Source organism: Haliotis rufescens, unplaced genomic scaffold, assembly GCF_023055435.1.
Source record: "Haliotis rufescens isolate VD_foot unplaced genomic scaffold, xgHalRufe1.0.p SCAF_23, whole genome shotgun sequence".
Taxonomy (NCBI): Eukaryota; Metazoa; Mollusca; class Gastropoda; order Lepetellida; family Haliotidae; genus Haliotis; species Haliotis rufescens.
In genome coordinates this window covers 498454-519986 of record NW_025963924.1, presented here as the reverse complement: position 1 = coordinate 519986, position 21533 = coordinate 498454, and the positions used below count along the sequence as shown (strand labels likewise).

General features: G+C 45.3%; 3 protein-coding genes across 4 annotated transcripts in view; all 3 read right to left on the bottom strand.

Annotated features, from left to right (window-relative positions):
• The window catches only part of LOC124140126, a 32890-nt gene extending 11740 nt beyond the window's left edge, over positions 1–21150 (bottom strand). Inside the window, exons 1-8 of one of the 2 annotated variants that reach the window (XM_048401615.1) lie at positions 21082–21150; positions 10535–10764; positions 10024–10189; positions 9216–9460; positions 5676–5725; positions 4438–5272; positions 404–523; positions 8–97 (exon numbers count right to left, since the gene is read on the bottom strand). In XM_048401615.1, the coding sequence (XP_048257572.1) occupies positions 8–97; positions 404–523; positions 4438–5272; positions 5676–5725; positions 9216–9460; positions 10024–10189; positions 10535–10681 (1653 nt within the window). In that variant the 5' untranslated portion in view covers positions 10682–10764; positions 21082–21150. Of the gene's footprint in view, positions 1–7; positions 98–403; positions 524–4437; positions 5273–5675; positions 5726–9215; positions 9461–10023; positions 10190–10534; positions 10765–20966 lie in introns of both variants that reach the window. The other variant, XM_048401614.1, reaches the window with a different exon arrangement.
• On the bottom strand, positions 14357–15307 carry LOC125383493 (mucin-2-like). The gene has a single exon (XM_048401806.1). It carries the CDS (start codon positions 15305–15307, stop codon positions 14357–14359), a length of 951 nt encoding a protein of 316 aa, XP_048257763.1.
• Positions 16279–17292, bottom strand: LOC125383492 (signaling mucin HKR1-like). Its single transcript, XM_048401805.1, has one exon. The coding sequence runs from the start codon at positions 17290–17292 to the stop codon at positions 16279–16281; it is 1014 nt and encodes a 337-aa protein (XP_048257762.1).
• Positions 21151–21533: the final 383 nt, after the last annotated feature.

Here is a 21533-nt window from a genome sequence, read left to right as displayed (position 1 = left end):
TACCTACCTCGACATCTGTGATGGTTGGTATGTAGCCGGGGAAGCGGGCCAACTCTGTGTCCACCTCCTCTCGTGTGAAGTTGCCTCCATCCGGTGTCTATGCAACAATAGACCCACTGTTTACAATGTATAGAAAACGTCTACACCCTAAATATGTGCTATTCTGAATCAGTATAATTAATGTGGCTCTTCTAGGACACATTTGCCCTGTGTCGAGTTGTGGAACTGTGTTCCTTATATTTATCACATATTTTACGATGCCTCTGTCACGCAGATAAACAGGACTGTACCCGTGAAGATCCGGGTTAGAATAGGTCTTCAGCTTGCTGTAAGAGGCGACTAACGTGATCGGGTGGTCAGGTTCCCTGACTTGGTTGATGCAATGCCTCTCAGTTTAACCCACCTGCGCACCGTTTGTGGTTGGTATGCGAGACTCTTTCTCCACCTCCGCTCGTATGAAGTCGTCTCCACCTTTTGACATGCAATCAGTATAGGTTGCATCCCGTGTTGAATCAGACGCCGTCTATTTAACAGTAACATGATTATACGTTTACACGCTGTCAGCGATGTATATTCACAAACATCATTTTTGGCTATGTATAAAGATTGTTCTAAACACTTGGGACAGTCAGTGGTCGAAATATAAATAAGAATTAAAATTGGACCTTTCGAAAAAAAAAGGTTTCTGTAGTGAAAATAAGGTCGGTAGGATGAGAAAGAAAGAAAAATTCTATAAGAGAAAACGTTTCCATGGGAACTAAAAGACGCACTGCTTCGAGTACTGGTGACACTTTGAATGGTGTTCATCGTAGCTACATCTCATGCTTTGAGCGAACATTCACATTTTGCCTACATGTACATCTTTTTTTCTGCATAAGGCTGGCAAACAACTTGTGATTTAATTGTTTCGTAGATGTGATTAAAGACGCTCTAAGTATGTTTATGGGTGAACGGTTTGCTAACTCGTGCTTATTAGCCGTGCAATGGTCCATTGGTTGTGGGTTAGACTCCCAGAGTATCATTCCTGTTATGATTCTGGGTCCGTCAGCTCCATGACAGTGCTCGTGGTAAACGTATAACACCTGTGTGCTTAAGGCCCGCCTGCACAAAGCCGTATTATGTCTACTGGGGGACTGGGCTTTGGCAGTCCCAGTAAGTGTTTCTAAGTCATTCAAAGCCCGCTTTGTGCATTCGTAAACTCAAAGTGTGCATATCGATCTAGCAGTTAGCTATTAGAGACAGGGACGGAGACGACATGTCAGTTTAATACGAGTCACTACTTTCAAAATTTGGACGGAGACATCTTCCCGGGGACAGGGGAGTTAACTGACAATAAAAGTCCAGTTTCATCCCTTACGGAACTACGCTGGAATTATGTACTTATATTTTGTCTGGGCTAACGAGTCTATGCCTAGTCCAATCAAAATCGCGTAACGAATTCGACATCCGGTTCTTAAACTGACATGTAGATTTCGGCTGATTACAGGATTTGCAAAGCTTCTTTTTCTTTTCTTTTCATCAAGGTGCTCACGTGATGTGCTGCACTTCGCGAAGTAAACATTTACAGTTACTTAACTCCCTTGCCTCGAGAAACTAGACGTAGACAGTAGACTAGTACTCAAGCTAGTGGTGAGAGTCCCTCGTTAGGACCATTGTGAAACATAAACGTTACACAGGCGTTACGTTACACAATGCACGTACAAGGATTTACAACTCGATTTAGAAATAAAGTTATTTTATTTAAACATATACACTCTTCAAAAAATGAAATGCACAGGTGGTAGTAGTTCATTGAACCTGATTACACGAAAATATCCTGTATATATATTTGATATATGTTATTGGAAAATGTTGGTGGCCTGATATTCGACAAACAGTACGTCAAAACGCAGCCATTGTCGATTGGCAGTGTCTTAAACGGCATTGTTTCCACACTTGTTCCAAAATGTCACGGAGGAAAACAGTAAAACAAAATGCACGTGCAAGTTATGGCATTTGTAACCCGTGGTAGTAACTTTAAAAAGGCAAGCATAAGCCAAGAACCTGTCTTTCACTTGTCAAGATTTTTCAAGTTAGAAAATGCCAAGATTCAGCGCTGCCAATCGGAACATCGCCATAGGACGTATCCAAAGATGGGGATAAGAGTCTTCTGTTGCACGCCATTCAACGTCCCCCACAGCACCATTTGCCGCCTTTGGGACCGATACACACAGTTCAATTCCACTGCAGACCGCCCGACAACCGGCCGACCAAGAGTTACCACCCCTGCACACGATCGCTACATTCGACTGTTCCACCTACGCCATCGCAATGCCACAGCTACGGAGACTGCAGGACGCATCCCTGGTTTGAGGAGGATATTAGCCGAGACTGTCAGGAACCATCTTCGCGAGGCTGGAATCCGACCCAGAAGACAAATTTTCGTCCCTCTTTTGCAACAGATCCATCGGCAGCGACGCTTTCGTTGGTACCATACCTTAGAGCCTTAGAATTTGAGAAACTCGAAACGAGTGTAGTTTAGCTATGAACCACGATTTCTTCTTCACCGGCGACATGGAGGACAACGTCGTCGAAACATCACCTTCTTCCAATCATTGACCGCCAGAGGGAGCTGTTTCAACAGGACAACGCTCCACTGCACACAGCTCGTGTCAGGGGAGACTACCTTCATAATTTCAACATCAACGCCTTGCCCTGGCCGTCGAGGTCTCCAGATCCCAACCCAATCGAGCACCTCTGTGATGAACTCGATCGACGTGTACGTCAACGTCAGAACAAGCCGCAGACACTCCCACAACTGGCCAACGCGTTACAAGCAGAGTGGCGCAAAATTCCGCAGGACAGAATTTATACACTTATCCAGGCACTACCGAGCAGATGCAGAGACGTGATTGCTGCCCGGAGCAGTCACACGAGATACTGAGTTCAGCGCACCCTTGTGGCGTTATGTTACATGACAATGAACAGTTTTCAATGCCTTTGTACAACGACAACGTATGTATCGAGCTTCAAAATTTCATATTTGTATCTATGATATTGATTTAAATATATTGACTTTTTTAGGTTCAATAAATTTACTAGAAATCTACCTGTGCGTTTCTTTGTTTGAAGAGTGTACATTTACAAAATAAAAAATAATTAAATCTGAATAATGCCCAGATAATGCTTAATTTCAGTCTAGAACTGATGCAATGTAGATTTGGCAAATCATTCTTGAGTTGGACATTGAGGCAGACTATTCGTGGGTTAACATTTTCATAACTTTCTTTCAAGATTTAAGACATGTCGTTACGTCCATTTCAGTACACGATGCTACATTATACATCTTGAAAGAACCTTCACATACATGTATGCAGGTTCACGAGCATCTTCCCGAGGCATGGGAGTTAACTGACTATACAAGTCTGGTTTGCACCCTTGCCAAAGGAGGCTGATATTATGGATTTACATTTTGGCTGGACTAACGAGTCTATGAATAGTCCTATGAAAATCGCGCACCGAAATCGAAATCCGGTTAGTAAACTGTCGATTACATGATTTGCAAAACATGTGCACCACCAACTCATTGTCAACAGATATTTTCCAAGTCTTTTCACGTTTTTAATCAAGGTGCTCACGTGATTTTAGGCACTTCGCGAGGTAAGACCCGTTTTATCGATCAGATCTTCTTGGCCGGGGGCCGCCATTTTGTTTGAAACAAATGCAAGTGAAACGAGAGTTGGAATCTGTTTGGTCCAAAGGAGAGGCTTACAAGGGACATAACTCGTAATAACCACTGGTGGCGCTACGATCGAGCCCAGAAATTCCAGCCTTATTCGGCAAGGGTGGATATTGGACTTTTACAGTCAGTGAACTCCCTTGCCTAGCGAAGATGGTACACGAGCGATAACGTCAACTATTCAAATATGCACCCAGATATGACTTTTGCCCATTTAGTGACCGATGATTTGATATGCAGGGGTCGGGAAGAGAAAATACCTGCCACAAAGGTGAAATTGTTCTTAAAAAACACCAGACTCACAGTTTTAAATATAAAAACTCATCTGAGAGAGAGAGAGGGTTGGATTTGGTATGGAGATAGACACACACACACACACACAGATATGTATGTGTGTGTGTGTGTGTGTGTGTGTGTGTGTGTGTGTGTGTGTGTGTGTGTGTGTGTGTGTGTGTGTGTGTGTGTGTGTGTGTGTGTGAGTGTGTGTGTGAGTGTGACTTCCTGGATGGGAGGAGGGGTCATACCTACACCTTCAATCTTACACCACTTATTTAATTATCACTATATTTTCTGCCTGAGAGTTAGAACTTTACTGTGCTTCATATACATTATATATATATATACCACCGCCACCACCACGCCCTCGATATCAACTGGTCGGTCCATATGTGCCAAGCGTCGGTTCTGTCTTTAACCTTAAAGTATAGAGAGGTACCTACCCTTAACAAGTCTCCTCTGTTGAGATTGTAATACGTCGATGCCTGGCGAGACGGTACACTAGACTGTGGCATAGGTTGTATCCCGTCGCCAATGTGAGGTGACGTCAGGTCATACCCCTGAGGCCTAGACCCCTTCGCACTACGACTCCTGCTACTGACGTCCTCCTGACGTATTTTGTTATAACTGCAAGTGTTGTCTTCCTCACATTCCTTTGAGGTGTTCCTTGGCCGTAACGAGGTGTCAACGTTCCCTGACGGCCGGTTCATGGACCCGGCATTAGCAGTCGTAGAAACAAATGTCTGAGGGTCTTCATTGTAATATCCGGATGAAGGTTGTGGACCACCTAGGCTTGAACTTAGAGATGGAAGAGCCGACTTAACACCACTATGTTGTGTATTCTCGTCATCACGTGACCTGCCACGTGACGTACCGGAAGATGGACTTACCAACGAGGGTCCGGCTCTCCTCAATGGTTGGCCTACGTTTTGGGTATTGGTGTCCCTGGCAACGGGTGTCTTCGTGTTTGTGGTGATATCCCTGTATTGTTGTGGGGATCTATCTGGAACACCTTCCCTTGAACTGGTTGCTGGTCGAACCATTGAGGCACTGCCCCTACTTGAAATGAATGTGTACCCGTCACTGACACGTTGTGTCACAGCAGAAGGATTCGGACGTGTCGGGGTACTACGTGATGACATAACTCCGCCCCGTGTCGTACCAATTGATTCTTGGTGACGTCCCGATGCAGTAACGCTGGTGCACGCTATGCTGCTGTAGTAGTGTTCACTTGGCGATAGAGAAATTTGATCTGCAGCTTTCCTGTCCTGAATTGTGCTGTAAAAATAGCAATGAGTGAGTGAGTACGGTTTTACGCCGCTTTTAGCAATATTCCAGCAATATCACGGCGGAAAATAGCAATGAAGGGTCCTTCACATACATAGATTTGTACACTCTCTACTTCCAACAATTCCATATCTGTGCAATCCTAATTCGCATATGTGTTTTATGTAACTTACATACACATTGTGTCTGCAGAAAAAAATGCAAAATGAATATAGCTAATGATTATCTTTGGTGTATATTGTAAAATCCTATTAACTTATTTTAATGGATGTGGGAGGAGTGGTGAATTGTTTCATAAAACATAATATAACAAGAATTGTACGCCTTGAAGCAGTGGAAAATGGTCTTAAAAAAGCCTTAAAAGCAGTTTATTATTCTGTTTCTCCATTCTGACCTTGGCCGTGTTCTGCCTTGACCTCCTCCATGTCGGTCTTTAGAACTTCCCTGGAAGGAAGAAAATACACAAAAAAGCACGTTTGTATTCGCATCCATTATTAATGAATGTTGCTATTCACGTCCAAGAAACGCAAATACGTAAATAAACTGACGTCCAAAAGAAACTTTACCAACTGAAAATATAAATTTCAGACAGAGCATAAATTTTTTTTCGATGATGTCTATCTAAAACACATAACCTGAATACAACAATAGTGTATGCAGAAAATGTTAATCGTCTGTTACATGTTTGCGAGATAACTCGCGAAAAAGTGAAAAACACGAGCACCACGGACAACTGCAAATGCACGTGCGGGTAAGGGTATAAAACGATTGCAACGGCAAGCCAGACATCCACAGTGGTAAAAAAACACACAAAAGAAATGCCACGACTCACAGTCGAACAACGTGAACGAGCCTTGGGTATAGTTCAGATGGGAGCCACCCAATTTTGGGGGGCTCTGACGTCATTCTCAATCGCGGTATGATTGTCAGTTTCAGTGTTGATTATGTTGATATATTGATCTTCTCAATACACTTTACTTCATGCATGTATGTTTTGTTGTTTTTGATCAAGAGTGATTTCAAACTCTGGTAAAGTTTCTTTTTGACGTCAAGTTATATCTGTGTCAATAGTACATGTACACGAGTGTATCAGTTCTGTCATTTCACAGGACACGAGACTTGCTTACAGGCTAGGATGAGAAGTACGACCCACCCCGATGTCTGATTGCGTGGGATGAGGAATCATACCTACTCAAATGATATGCTGGGTGGGGGGTGGTGTCATACCTACCCATATGAGCTTATGGGTTGGAGGAGGGGTCACATTTACCCAGATGACCTGCTGGGTGGGAGGGGGGGTCACACCTACCCTAACGACTGCCTTGGTGGGGGGATTTACCCAGATGACCTGCTGGGTGGAAAGAGGGGTCACATCTTCCCAAATGACTGTCTGGGTGGTAAGATGGTAAGAGGGGTCACACCTATCCTAATCACTGTCTGGGTGGGAGGAGGGGTCACACCTTTCCTAATCACTGTCTACCCTAATGACTGCCTGGATGGGAGGAGGGGTCACACCTACCCCAATGACTGCCTTGGTTGGAGGAGGGGTCACATCTACCCACATGACTGTCTGGGTTGGAGGAGGGGTCACACCTACCCTAATGACTGTCTGGGTGGTAGGAGGGGTCACGTCTACCCCAATGACTGGGGTGGGAGGGAGGTCACACCTACCTTAATAACTGCCTGGGTGGGAGGAGGGGGTCAAACCTACCCTAATTACTTCCTGGGTGGGAAGAGGGGTCACACCTACCCTAATTACTGTCTGGGTGAGAGGAGGGGTCATACCTACCCTAATGACATCCTGGGTGGGAGGAGGGGTCACACCTACCCTTATGACTTCCTGGGTGGGAGGAGGGGTCACACCTACCCTAATGACTTCCTGGGTGGGAGGAGGGGTCACACCTACCCTAATGACCGCCTGGGTGGGAGGAGGGGTCACACCTACCCTAATGACATCCTGGGTGGGAGGAGGGGTCACACCTACCCTAATGACCGCCTGGGTGGGAGGAGGGGTCACACCTACCCAAATGACCGCCTGGATGGGAGGAGGGGTCACACCTACCCTAATGACATCCTGGGTGGGAGGAGGGGTCACACCTACCTTAATAACTGCCTGGGTGGGAGGAGGGGTCACACCTACCCTAATGACCGCCTGGGTGGGAGGAGGGGTCACACCTACCCTAATGACATCCTGGGTGGGAGGAGGGGTCACACCTACCTTAATAACTGCCTGGATGGGAGGAGGGGTCACACCTACCCTAATGACATCCTGGGTGGGAGGAGGGGTCACACCTACCCTAATGACATCCTGGGTGGGAGGAGGGGTCACACCTACCTTAATAACTGCCTGGATGGGAGGAGGGGTCACACCTACCCTAATGACATCCTGGGTGGGAGGAGGGGTCACACCTACCCTAATGACTTCCTGGGTGGGAGGAGGGGTCACACCTACCCTAATGACCGCCTGGATGGGAGGAGGGGTCACACCTACCCTAATGACCGCCTGGGTGGGAGGAGGGGTCACACCTACCCTAATGACCGCCTGGGTGGGAGGAGGGGTCACACCTACCCTAATGACATCCTGGGTGGGAGGAGGGGTCACACCTACCCTAATGACCGCCTGGGTGGGAGGAGGGGTCACACCTACCCAAATGACCGCCTGGATGGGAGGAGGGGTCACACCTACCCTAATGACATCCTGGGTGGGAGGAGGGGTCACACCTACCTTAATAACTGCCTGGGTGGGAGGAGGGGTCACACCTACCCTAATGACCGCCTGGGTGGGAGGAGGGGTCACACCTACCTTAATAACTGCCTGGATGGGAGGAGGGGTCACACCTACCCTAATGACATCCTGGGTGGGAGGAGGGGTCACACCTACCCTTATGACTTCCTGGGTGGGAGGAGGGGTCACACCTACCCTAATGACATCCTGGGTGGGAGGAGGGGTCACACCTACCCTTATGACTTCCTGGGTGGGAGGAGGGGTCACACATACCCTAATGACCGCCTGGATGGGAGGAGGGGTCACACCTACCCTAATGACCGCCTGGATGGGAGGAGGGGTCACACCTACCCTAATGACCGCCTGGGTGGGAGGAGGGGTCACACCTACCCTAATGACCGCCTGGATGGGAGGAGGGGTCACACCTACCCTAATGACCGCCTGGGTGGGAGGAGGGGTCACACCTACCCTAATAACTGCCTGGGTGGGAGGAGGGGTCACACCTACCCTAATGACCGCCTGGGTGGGAGGAGGGGTCACACCTACCCTAATAACTGCCTGGGTGGGAGGAGGGGTCACACCTACCCTAATGACCGCCTGGATGGGAGGAGGGGTCACACCTACCCTAATGACCGCCTGGGTGGGAGGAGGGGTCACACCTACCCTAATGACCGCCTGGGTGGGAGGAGGGGTCACACCTACCCAAATGACCGCCTGGATGGGAGGAGGGGTCACACCTACCCTAATGACATCCTGGGTGGGAGGAGGGGTCACACCTACCCTAATGACATCCTGGGTGGGAGGAGGGGTCACACCTACCCTAATGACCGCCTGGGTGGGAGGAGGGGTCACACCTACCCTAATGACATCCTGGGTGGGAGGAGGGGTCACACCTACCCTAATGACATCCTGGGTGGGAGGAGGGGTCACACCTACCCTAATGACCGCCTGGGTGGGAGGAGGGGTCACACCTACCCAAATGACCGCCTGGATGGGAGGAGGGGTCACACCTACCCTAATTACTGTCTGGGTGAGAGGAGGGGTCACACCTACCCTAATGACTTCCTGGGTGGGAGGAGGGGTCACACCTACCCTAATGACTGCATTGGTGGGAGGAGGGGTCACACTTGCCCTAATGACTTCCTGGGTGGGAGGAGGGGTCACACCTGCCCTAATGACTGCCTGGGTGGGAGGAGGGGTCACACCTACCCACATGACGTTCTGGGTAGGGTAAGGGAGCGATCTGGCATCATCATAAGGTTCTTCATTTTCGTAGATGGGCGGACACATAGGTTCGTAGTCATCGCTATCAGATGAGTCACGCACTGTCGAGCGTGTGTTTGTGAATCGTCCTTGACTCTGTCTTGGGGGTCCGTCTATTTCGTCCACTGCCCTTTTAACGTCGTCATCATCGTTATCAGTCGTACAATCCCCGGAGACGCTATTTATGTAGGCTGTAACATAAAAATACAACATTTTTTCCGAGTTTAAGGTTTGAATATGGTTAAGGTTTAACGACCTTTGGTGTATGTATATTTAGAGAACAGCCTGTGCTCTACGAGGAATTATATCCCGAGTGAAATAATTTTGGCAAGCTCGAAGTCTTCAGAATTATTTGATGTTATTTTTTAAATACACACGTGTAGTCAGAAATTATTTACTCTCATGTAAATAATAATACTAATAATTATTATTATAATAATAACAATAATAATATTTTGTCTATTTACTAATAATTAGATAAGGCCTTCATTTTTCATAACCTTATTTACTGATTCTTTCTCAAAAACAAAGGGGCGGTGGTCGAAGTAGAAATTTTTAAAATCTTTCAAAGTGATTATTACAACCTTGAGTTATTAAGGTAAAATTTGATATAAAACAGCGTATCAACATTTGTGAAATTTAGGGTCGGTGATCCCTTAACCAGGTCATAAAATACAGACGCCTACCAGGGACTGCGATGTAAAGAACTTTTATTTTGCAACAAGTGACCGCAATGACAAAAGAAAAAAGATACCTTCTTTTTGTCTGCAGAAGTCAGCAAAATCTGCCAATCCAACGGAAGGATCAGCCAACGCTTTGAGAAGATGTTTGAACCAGTCCGTCTTCTTGACGAGTTGATGAAACAGATAATCACAAGCTACCCATCTTCCCTCGCTGCCAAGCTTGGCCCTCATTTCATCCTGAGGAAGATTAAAGAAAATGTTAAATTTCTAAATTCCTCAAATTCAGGTAATACGGTAATTCAAATACACACTGATTTACTGATTGGGCCACGAGCCCAAAATAGTACGACGGGAAATATGTCCTTGTTGACGGTTCCAGGTAAATCGGTGGAGAAGAAATGACATATTTGTACGTGTCGGAAGTCAATGTGGTCAAAGGACGATGCTTGCCCCACTAGCTGGGATCATTCATACAAAGTTCTTGGCCTACATAGGCCTTGTGGTTTCAGAGAAGATTTTGGAAATGTGTTTAAATTACGTGTGTAGGTTACAATACGCCAACTGTGATGCCGCCCCACTTACCTCATGTCTCTCTGTGAGCCTCACTTTGAGTGACAGCGCATCATTCAACAAGCGTGGGTCGACCCGCCGTTTGAACTCGCGAGCTATAGCACTCTTGAGACGTTCATTAAAACTGAATCTTTCTGTGTCGCTCTCAGAACAAGCCATTGTGCACACGGACTCGTATCTGCAATAGTTACCAGCAATATCTGCCGCATGTCACAGCCATATGAGTCAGCGTCCTCGTTGTTCTGTTGTATAATAGAGAAGAGATGTTAAGTCTGCATCGGGAAAAACATTGTCGCTTTTAAAGACGAGTATCACCTTTTACATGGTAGTCAGTTTTATAGCGGACTTCGAAAATGAACTATTAATGAAATTCCAACCAGTTACTTGCTACAGGCCAATGGAAAAGATCAATTACTTAACAGAGCAATGTCAGGCTAACAGTGAATGTAGTGAACATTATGTACTACAATATAGCATATTACATACATATATATAGCATACATGATATTATGATACACAATTTTCGGCCGAAAGTCTTAAACATACTGAAATACATTTGCCTGCCTCTAATCATCGCAGCTTACCCAGATAGTCATATGTTTCCAAATTTATCAACTTGATAAGGCGATTCTTTTTATATAAATTGGTTTACAGATCCGTTGACTTTGCAAAAGAAGATATAGCAATATTTCTTATTACGGCCGAGTGAAACATCTGCATCTGCCCCAAAGGAAGATGAAAATCCAAGCAGATGGAGTTTATAGGTGATATAAATCTAGATTTAGATCCACATCGGTTTCCGCAAGCGACAGCTTAATCAGCAACTTAAAACATCGCTATTCACTTTAAATAGTGCTAATACGATCTGACCCGTTCATCTGGACATGATAGACATTAAATGTTTGTGTTTTTGTTTGTTGTTTAACGCTGCACTCAGCATATTCCATCTATATGACGGCTGTCTGTAAATAAACGAGTCTGGACCAGACAATCCACAATCCGAGGTCGGACGCCTTGTCCACGTGACCAAAGAGGTTAAACCCCGTCAGCAAGCTGACAAGGTAAGGATGTCATCTGTGGGATGACTCCACGCCCTGCTACAACAGCATGAGCATCAATCCACGCATTTGTGATACAAAGACATGCCTCAACCAAGTCAGCGGGTCTGAACACCCGATCCCGTTAGTCGCCTCTTACAACACGCATGGGTTGCTGAAAAAACACGAGAAGTCATAATTTAAGGAAAAGGGGGAGCCATGGCAATAGAAAGAGGAGTCGTGACAATAGAGGAAGGAATCATGGCAATAGTGAGAGGAGTCATGACAATGGTGAAAGGAGCCATGACAATAGGGAAAGGAGTCATGACAATATGGAAGAAGTCATATCAATAGAGGAAGGAGTCATGGCAATAGAGGAAGGAGTCATGGCAATAGTGAGATGAGTCATGGCAATAGTGAGAGGAGTCATGGCAATAGTGGAAGGAGTCATGGCAATAGTGAGCGGAGTCATGACAATAGAGGAAGGAGTCATGGCAATAGTGAGGGGAGTCATGGCAATAGTAAGCGGAGTCATGACAATAGAGGAAGGAGTCATGGCAATAGTGAGCGGAGTCATGACTATAGAGGAAGGAGTCATGGCAATAGTGAGTGGAGTCATGGCAATAGCGAGCGGAGTCATGACAATAGAGGAAAGAGTCATGGCGATAGTGAGCGGAGTCATGACAATAGAGGAAGGAGTCATGGCAATAGTGAGATGAGTCATGGCAATAGTGAGCTGAGTCATGGCAATAGTGAGCTGAGTCATGGCAATAGTGAGCGGAGTCATGACAATAGAGGAAGGAGTCATGGCAATAGTGAGATGAGTCATGGCAATTGTCAGAGGAGTCATGATAATAGAGGAAGGAGTCATGGCAATAGTGAGATGAGTCATGGCAATAGTGAGCTGAGTCATGGCAATAGTGAGCTGAGTCATGGCAATAGTGAGCGGAGTCATGACAATAGAGGAAGGAGTCATGGCAATAGTGAGATGAGTCATGGCAATTGTCAGAGGAGTCATGATAATAGAGGAAGGAGTCATGGCAATAGTGAGATGAGTCATGGCAATAGTGAGAGCAGTCATGGCAATAGTGAGCAGAGTCATGACAATAGAGGAAGGAGTCATGGCGATAGTGAGCGGAGTCATGACAATAGAGGAAGGAGTCATGACAATAGAGGAAGGAGTCATGGCGATAGTGAGCGGAGTCATGACAATAGAGGAAGGAGTCATGGCAATAGTAAGATGACTCATGGCAATAGTGAGAGGAGTCATGGCAATAGTGAGAGGTGTCATGACAATAGAGGAAGGAGTCATGGCAGGTGAGCGGAGTCATGACAATAGAGGTAGGAGTCATGATAATAGTGAGATGAGTCATGGCAATAGTGAGAGGAGTCAGTCATGGCCATAGCGAGAGGAGTCATGACAATAGAGGAAGGAGTCATGACAATAGTGAGATGAGTCATATCAAAGTGAGAGGAGTCATGGCAATAGTGAGCGGAGTCATGACAATAGAGGAAGGAGTCATGGCAATAGTGAGATGAGTCATGGCAATAGTGAGAGGAGTCATGGCAATAGTGAGCGGAGTCATGACAATAGAGGAAGGAGTCAAGGCAATAGTGAGATGAGTCATGGCAAGAGTGAGAGGAGTCATGGCAATAGTGAGCGGAGTCATGGCAATAGTGAGCAGAGTAATGACAATAGAGGAAGGAGTCATGGCAATAGTGAGATGAGTCATGGCAACAGTGAGAGGAGTCATGGCGATAGTGAGCGGAGTCATGACAATAGTGGAAGGATTCATGGCAATAGTGAGAGGAGTCATGACAATAGAGGAAGGAGTCATGGCGATAGTGAGATGAGTCATGGCAACAGTGAGAGGAGTCATGGCGATAGTGAGCGGAGTCATGACAATAGTGGAAGGATTCATGGCAATAGTGAGAGGAGTCATGACAATAGAGGAAGGAGTCATGGCGATAGTGAGCGGAGTCATGACAATAGAGGAAGGAGTCATGGCAATAGTAAGATGACTCATGGCAATAGTGAGAGGAGTGATGGCAATAGTGAGTGGTGTCATGACAATAGAGGAAGGAGTCATGGCAGGTGAGCGGAGTCATGACAATAGAGGTAGGAGTCATGATAATAGTGAGATGAGTCATGGCAATTGTGAGAGGAGTCAGTCATGGCAATAGCGAGAGGAGTCATGACAATAGAGGAAGGATTCATGACAATAGTGAGATGAGTCATATCAATAGTGAGCGAAGTCATGGCAATAGTGAGCCGAGTCATGACAATAGAGGAAGGAGTCATGGCAATAGTGAGTTGAGTCATGGCAATAGTGAGAGGAGTCATGGCAAAAGTGAGCGGAGTCATGACAATAGAGGTAGTAGTGATGGCAATAGTGAGATGAGTCATGGCAATAGTGAGATGAGTCATGGCAATAGTGAGAGGAGTCATGACAATAGAGGAAGGAGTCACGGTAATAGTGAGATGAGTCATGGCAATAGTGAGAGGAGTCATGACAATAGAGGAAGGAGTCATGCAATAGTGAGCTGAGTCATGGCAATAGTGAGAGGAGTCATGGCAATAGAGGAAGGAGTCATGACAACAGTGAGAGGAGTCACGGCAATAGTGAGATGAGTCATGGCAATAGTGAGAGGAGTCATGGAAAAAATAAGAGGAGTCATGACAAGAGTGCGAGGAGTCGTGGCGATAGTGAGCGGAGTCATGGCAATAGTGAGCGGAGTAATGACAATAGAGGAGTCATGGCAATAGAGGGAGGAGTCATGACAATAGACGGATGAGTCATAGCAGTAGAGGGGGAGTCATAACCATATAGGGAGGAGTCATGATAATAGATGGAGGAGTCACAGCAGTAGAGGGAGGAGTCTTGACAATAGAGGGAGGAGTCATGAGCAAAGTGAGATCAGTCTTGGCAAGAGTGAGAGGAGTCATGGCAATAGTGAGCGGAGTCATGGCAATAGTGAGCAGAGTAATGACAATAGAGGAAGGAGTCATGGCAATAGTGAGGGGAGTCATGGCAATAGTGAGAGGAGTCATGGCAATAGAGGAAGGAGTCATGGCAATAGTGAGAGGAGTCATGGCAATAGTGAGTGGTGTCATGACAATAGAGGAAGGAGTCATGGCAGGTGAGCGGGGGTCATGACAATAGAGGTAGGAGTCATGATAATAGTGAGATGAGTCATGGCAATAGTGAGAGGAGTCATTCATGGCAATAGCGAGAGGAGTCATGACAATAGAGGAAGGAGTCATGACAATAGTGAGATGAGTCATATCAATAGTGAGAGGAGTCATGGCAATATTGAGCGGAGTCATGACAATAGAGGAAGGAGTCATGGCAATACTGAGATGAGTCATAGCAATAGTGAGAGGAGTCATGGCAATAGTGAGCGGAGTCATGACAATAGAGGAAGGAGTCATGGCAATAGTGAGATGAGTCATGGCAAGAGTGAGAGGAGTCATGGCAATAGTGAGCGGAGTCATGGCAATAGTGAGCGGGGTAATGACAATAGAAGAAGGAGTCATGGCAATAGTGAGATGAGTCATGGCAATAGTGAGAGGAGTCATGGCAATAGTGAGCGGAGTCATGACAATAAATGAAGGAGTCATGGCAATAGTGAGATGAGTCATGGCAATAGTGAGAGGAGTCATGGCAATAGTGAGCAGAGTCATGACAATAGAGGAAGGAGTCATGGCAAGAGTGAGATGAGTCATGGCAATAGTGAGATGAGTCATGGCAATAGTGAGAGGAGTCATGACAATAGAGGAAGGAGTCATGAGAATAGAGGAAGGAGTCATGAGCAATAGTGAGATGAGTCATGGCAATAGTGAGAGGAGTCATGGCAATAGTGAGCAGAGTCAGAGGAAGGAGTCATGGCAATAGTGAGAGAAGTCATGGCGATAGTGATCGGAGTCATGACAATAGAGGAAGGAGTCATGGCAATAGTGAGATGAGTCATGGCAATAGTGAGATCAGTCATGGCAATAGTGAGAGGAGTCATGACAATAGAGGAAGGAGTCATGGTAATGGTGAGATGAGTCATGGCAATAGTGAGAGGAGTCATGACAATAGAGGAAGGAGTCATGGCAATAGTGAGAGGAGTCATGACAATAGAGGAAGGATTCATGACAATAGTGAGATGAGTCATATCAATAGTGAGCGAAGTCATGGCAATAGTGAGCCGAGTCATGACAATAGAGGAAGGAGTCATGGCAATAGTGAGTTGAGTCATGGCAATAGTGAGAGGAGTCATGGCAAAAGTGAGCGGAGTCATGACAATAGAGGAAGTAGTGATGGCAATAGTGAGATGAGTCATGGCAATAGTGAGATGAGTCATGGCAATAGTGAGAGGAGTCATGACAATAGAGGAAGGAGTCACGGTAATAGTGAGATGAGTCATGGCAATAGTGAGAGGAGTCATGACAATAGAGGAAGGAGTCATGCAATAGTGAGCTGAGTCATGGCAATAGTGAGAGGAGTCATGGAAATAGAGGAAGGAGTCATGACAACAGTGAGAGGAGTCACGGCAATAGTGAGATGAGTCATGGCAATAGTGAGAGGAGTCATGGAAAAAATAAGAGGAGTCATGACAAGAGTGCGAGGAGTCGTGGCGATAGTGAGCGGAGTCATGGCAATAGTGAGCGGAGTAATGACAATAGAGGAGTCATGGCAATAGAGGGAGGAGTCATGACAATAGACGGATGAGTCATAGCAGTAGAGGGGGAGTCATAACCATATAGGGAGGAGTCATGATAATAGATGGAGGAGTCACAGCAGTAGAGGGAGGAGTCTTGACAATAGAGGGAGGAGTCATGAGCAAAGTGAGATCAGTCTTGGCAAGAGTGAGAGGAGTCATGGCAATAGTGAGCGGAGTCATGGCAATAGTGAGCAGAGTAATGACAATAGAGGAAGGAGTCATGGCAATAGTGAGGGGAGTCATGGCAATAGTGAGAGGAGTCATGGCAATAGAGGAAGGAGTCATGGCAATAGTGAGAGGAGTCATGGCAATAGTGAGTGGTGTCATGACAATAGAGGAAGGAGTCATGGCAGGTGAGCGGGGGTCATGACAATAGAGGTAGGAGTCATGATAATAGTGAGATGAGTCATGGCAATAGTGAGAGGAGTCATTCATGGCAATAGCGAGAGGAGTCATGACAATAGAGGAAGGAGTCATGACAATAGTGAGATGAGTCATATCAATAGTGAGAGGAGTCATGGCAATAGTGAGCGGAGTCATGACAATAGAGGAAGGAGTCATGGCAATACTGAGATGAGTCATAGCAATAGTGAGAGGAGTCATGGCAATAGTGAGCGGAGTCATGACAATAGAGGAAGGGGTCATGGCAATAGTGAGATGAGTCATGGCAAGAGTGAGAGGAGTCATGGCAATAGTGAGCGGAGTCATGGCAATAGTGAGCGGGGTAATGACAATAGAAGAAGGAGTCATGGCAATAGTGAGATGAGTCATGGCAATAGTGAGAGGAGTCATGGCAATAGTGAGCGGAGTCATGACAATAAATGAAGGAGTCATGGCAATAGTGAGATGAGTCATGGCAATAGTGAGAGGAGTCATGGCAATAGTGAGCAGAGTCATGACAATAGAGGAAGGAGTCATGGCAATAGTGAGAGAAGTCATGGCAATAGTGAGTGGAGTCATGACAATAGAGGAAGGAGTCATGGCAAGAGTGAGATGAGTCATGGCAATAGTGAGATGAGTCATGGCAATAGTGAGAGGAGTCATGACAATAGAGGAAGGAGTCATGAGAATAGAGGAAGGAGTCATGAGCAATAGTGAGATGAGTCATGGCAATAGTGAGAGGAGTCATGGCAATAGTGAGCAGAGTCAGAGGAAGGAGTCATGGCAATAGTGAGAGAAGTCATGGCGATAGTGATCGGAGTCATGACAATAGAGGAAGGTGTCATGGCAATAGTGAGATGAGTCATGGCAATAGTGAGAGGAGTCATGACAATAGAGGAAGGAGTCATGGTAATGGTGAGATGAGTCATGGCAATAGTGAGAGGAGTCATGACAATAGAGGAAGGAGTCATGGCAATAGTGAGCTGAGTCATGGCAATAGTGAGAGGAGTCATGGCAATAGAGGAAGGAGTCATGACAATAGAGGAAGGAGTCATGACAATAGAGGAAGGAGTCATGAGCAATAGTGAGATGAGTCATGGCAATAGTGAGAGGAGTCATGGCAATAGTGAGCAGAGTCAGAGGAAGGAGTCATGGCAATAGTGAGAGAAGTCATGGCGATAGTGATCGGAGTCATGACAATAGAGGAAGGAGTCATGGCAATAGTGAGATGAGTCATGGCAATAGTGAGATGAGTCATGGCAATAGTGAGAGGAGTCATGACAATAGAGGAAGGAGTCACGGTAATGGTGAGATGAGTCATGGCAATAGTGAGAGGAGTCATGACAATAGAGGAAGGAGTCATGGCAATAGTGAGCTGAGTCATGGCAATAGTGAGAGGAGTCATGGCAATAGAGGAAGGTGTCATGACAACAGTGAGAGGAGTAATGGCAACAGTGAGAGGAGTCACGGCAATAGTGAGATGAGTCATGGCAATAGTGAGAGGAGTCATGACAATAGAGGAAGGAGTCACGAATAAAGTGAGATGAGTCATGGCAATAGTGAGAGGAGTCATGACAATAGAGGAAGGAGTTATGGCGATAGTGAGATGAGTCATGGCAATAGTGAGAGGAGTCATGGCAATAGAGGAAGCAGTCATGACAACAGTGAGAGGAGTCATGGCAACAGTGAGAGGAGTCACGGCAATAGTGAGATGAGTCATGGCAATAGTGAGAGGAGTCATGACAATAGAGGAAGGAGCCATTGCAATAGTGAGAGGAGTCGTGAAAATAGTAAGAGGAGACATGACAATAGAGGAGTCATGGCAATAGAGGGATGAGTTGTGACAATAGACGGATGAGTCATAGCAGTAAAGGGGGAGTCATAGCAATAGGGGGAGTCATGACAATAGACGGAAGTCATCAGTAGAGGGAGGAGTCATAACCATATAGGGAGGAGTCATGATAATAGATGTAGGAGTCACAGCAGTAGAGGGAGGAGTCATAACAATAGAGGGAGGAGTCTTGACAATAGACGGAAGTCATCAGTAGAGGGAGGAGTCATAACCATATAGGGAGGAGTCATGATAATAGATGGAGGAGTCACAGCAGTAGAGGGAGGAGTCATAACAATAGAGGAAGGAGTCTTGACAATACAGGGAGGAGTCATGAGCATAGATGCATGAGTCAAAGTAGAAGAGGGAGGAGTCATGACAATATACAGAAGAATCATAACAATAGTGAGATAAGTCATGGCAATAGACAGAGAAATCATAGCAGTAGAGGGGGGTGTCATCACAATAGTAGGAGGAGTCATGACAATGGTGTGAGGGGTCATAACAAATGAATGAGGAGTCACATATCGCAATAGTAGACCGTATCGTGGCTTTAGAGAGAGGAGTCATAACGCTAGAATGTATATGACATTAAAGGGAGGAGTCATAACAACAAGTTGGAGTCTGCAACAAGGACATGAAGGTCAGGGAAGTAGAAGTGGATCATAGAAGTGAATCCCAGGAGTGGATCATAGAAGTGAATCACAGAAGTGGATCATAGAAGTGGAATCAGAGAAGTCGATCACAGAAGTGGATCATAGAAGTGAATCACAGAAGTGGATCATATAAGTGGAATCACAGAAGTCGATCACAGAAGTGGATCATAGAAATGAATCACATAAGTGGATCATAGAAGTGAATCATAGAAGTGAATCACAGAAGTGGATCATAGAAGTGGAATCACAGAAGTGAATCACAGAAGTGGAATCACAGAAGTGGATCACAGAAGTGGAATCACAGAAGTGAATCCCAGGAGTGGATCATTCAAGTGAATCACAGAAGTGGATCACAGAAGTGGAATCACAGAAGTCGATCACAGAAGTTGATCATAGAATCGGATCATAGAAGTGAATCCCAGGAGTGGATCATAGAAGTGAATCACAGAAGTGGATCATAGAAGTGGAATCACAGAAGTCGATCACAGAAGTGAATCCCAGGAGTGGATCATAGAAGTGAATCCCAGGAGTGGATCATAGAAGTGAATCCCAGGAGTGAATCACAGAAGTGGATCACAGAAGTGGAATCAAAGATGTGGATCATAGGAGTGGATCACAGAAATGAATCACAGAAGTAGATCGTAGAAGTGGATCACAGAAGTGGATTACAGAAGTGGAATCAGAAGTGGATCACAGAAGTGGACCATAGAAGTGGATCACAGAAGTGGAATCACAAAATTGGATTACAGAAAAGGATCACAGAAGTGGATCACAGAAGTGGAATCAAAGATGTGGATCATAGGAGTGGATCACAGAAATGAATCACAGAAGTAGATCGTAGAAGTGGATCACAAAAGTGGATCACAGAAGTGGAATCACAAAAGTGGATCACAGAAGTGGAATCAAAGATGTGGATCATAGGAGTGGATCACAGAAATGAATCACAGAAGTAGATCGTAGAAGTGGATCACAGAAGTGGAATCAGAAGTGGATCACAGAATTGGACCATAGAAGTGGATCACAGAAGTGGAATCACAAAAGTAGATTACAGAAAAGGATCACAGAAGCGGATCACAGAAGTGGATCATAGAAGTAGATTACAGAAGTGGATCACAGAAGCGGATCACAGAAGTGGATCACAGAAGTGAATCAAAGAAGTGGATCATAAAAGTTGAATCACAAAAGTGGGTCACAGAAGTGGATCACAGAAGTGGATCATAGAAGTGGAATCCCAAAAGTGGTTTACAGAAGTGGATCACAGAAGTGGATCACAAAAGTGGAATCAGAAAAGTGGATTACAGAAGTGGATAACAGAAGTGGATCACAGAAGTGGGTCATAGAAGGGGCCACTCGAATAGTGGAATCAAAGCAAGAATGTGGGAGGTATAACTACTAACATTACCAATTTTGACACCCACACTTACACACCATTAATCAGTTGAAACGTTTGTAAAATATCTCAGTTAGCCATGATTTGTTTTAGAATTGCGCTCCAGTTGGAACTTCATTTAGAGACGAGATGTTATTCCAGGTAGTTGGTGTCTTGTTTTCATTCACTTGGAATCAAAACTATCAACATTTACACGTGTCTCAGGTTATCCCTTAAACTTTCTCGTTGTACATTTCTGTCCACTCAACTGTTGTTCGGACTTGTTATTATTGGTAATAAAAGATTTCATATACACCATACACTCCAAACGAAATTACGTAAGGTACACTTTGAGGTCACAGGCATAAAATCTTAACTGGCACGTGTACAATGACGTGTGTTATTTAATAAACGATAAAACAACTCGCTATCTATGTACGTGTCGACAAGTCACACTCACCACTGGGTGTTGGGCTTGTATTCAACCAGTACATTAATATCCCACATTGTGAAACTATGCTGTCAGTTATAACAGTTGGCTGTCATGACGTAGATCGTTGAAGTCAATAAGTTACCCTTGTGAATGAATACACGCCGGTTATTGATTGACCACGGCAATCAGGAAGTTGAATGGGGAAATTCCCTCGTCAAAGGGAGATAATCCGGGTAGACCGCGAGCTCGAAGAATGTGCACGTTGTATATCTAAGTGAGTTCGAATCTGACTGCTGAACTTTTTTATTCAATTTGAGTTGAATATGATCCTATATTTGAATGAACCATCAAGCACGAATACAAAATCATTTTCTCGGAAGTAAACGTTTACAATGATTACTTAATATAAGTATATCAAAAAAGAATATTATTTGTTTCACGTAATAGAGGCACCATTATCAAAACCTAATTTTGTTTTGGTTAATTCGATACTTAATATACAGACTGACAAATTTGCCAGTTGCTTTAAGTCTCTGTAAAAGACCTCTTGAGCACACGTCTGTAATGTACTGCTGTTTATAAGTATGCAATACT

What these genes read in the sequence shown, in the direction of transcription:
- LOC125383493 (XM_048401806.1), bottom strand. Translation starts at nt 15,307, where the DNA reads ATGACTCATCTCACTATTGCCATGACTCATCTCACTCTTGCCATGACT.
- LOC125383492 (XM_048401805.1), bottom strand. Translation starts at nt 17,292, where the DNA reads ATGACTCATCTCACTATTGCCATGACTCATCTCACTCTTGCCATGACT.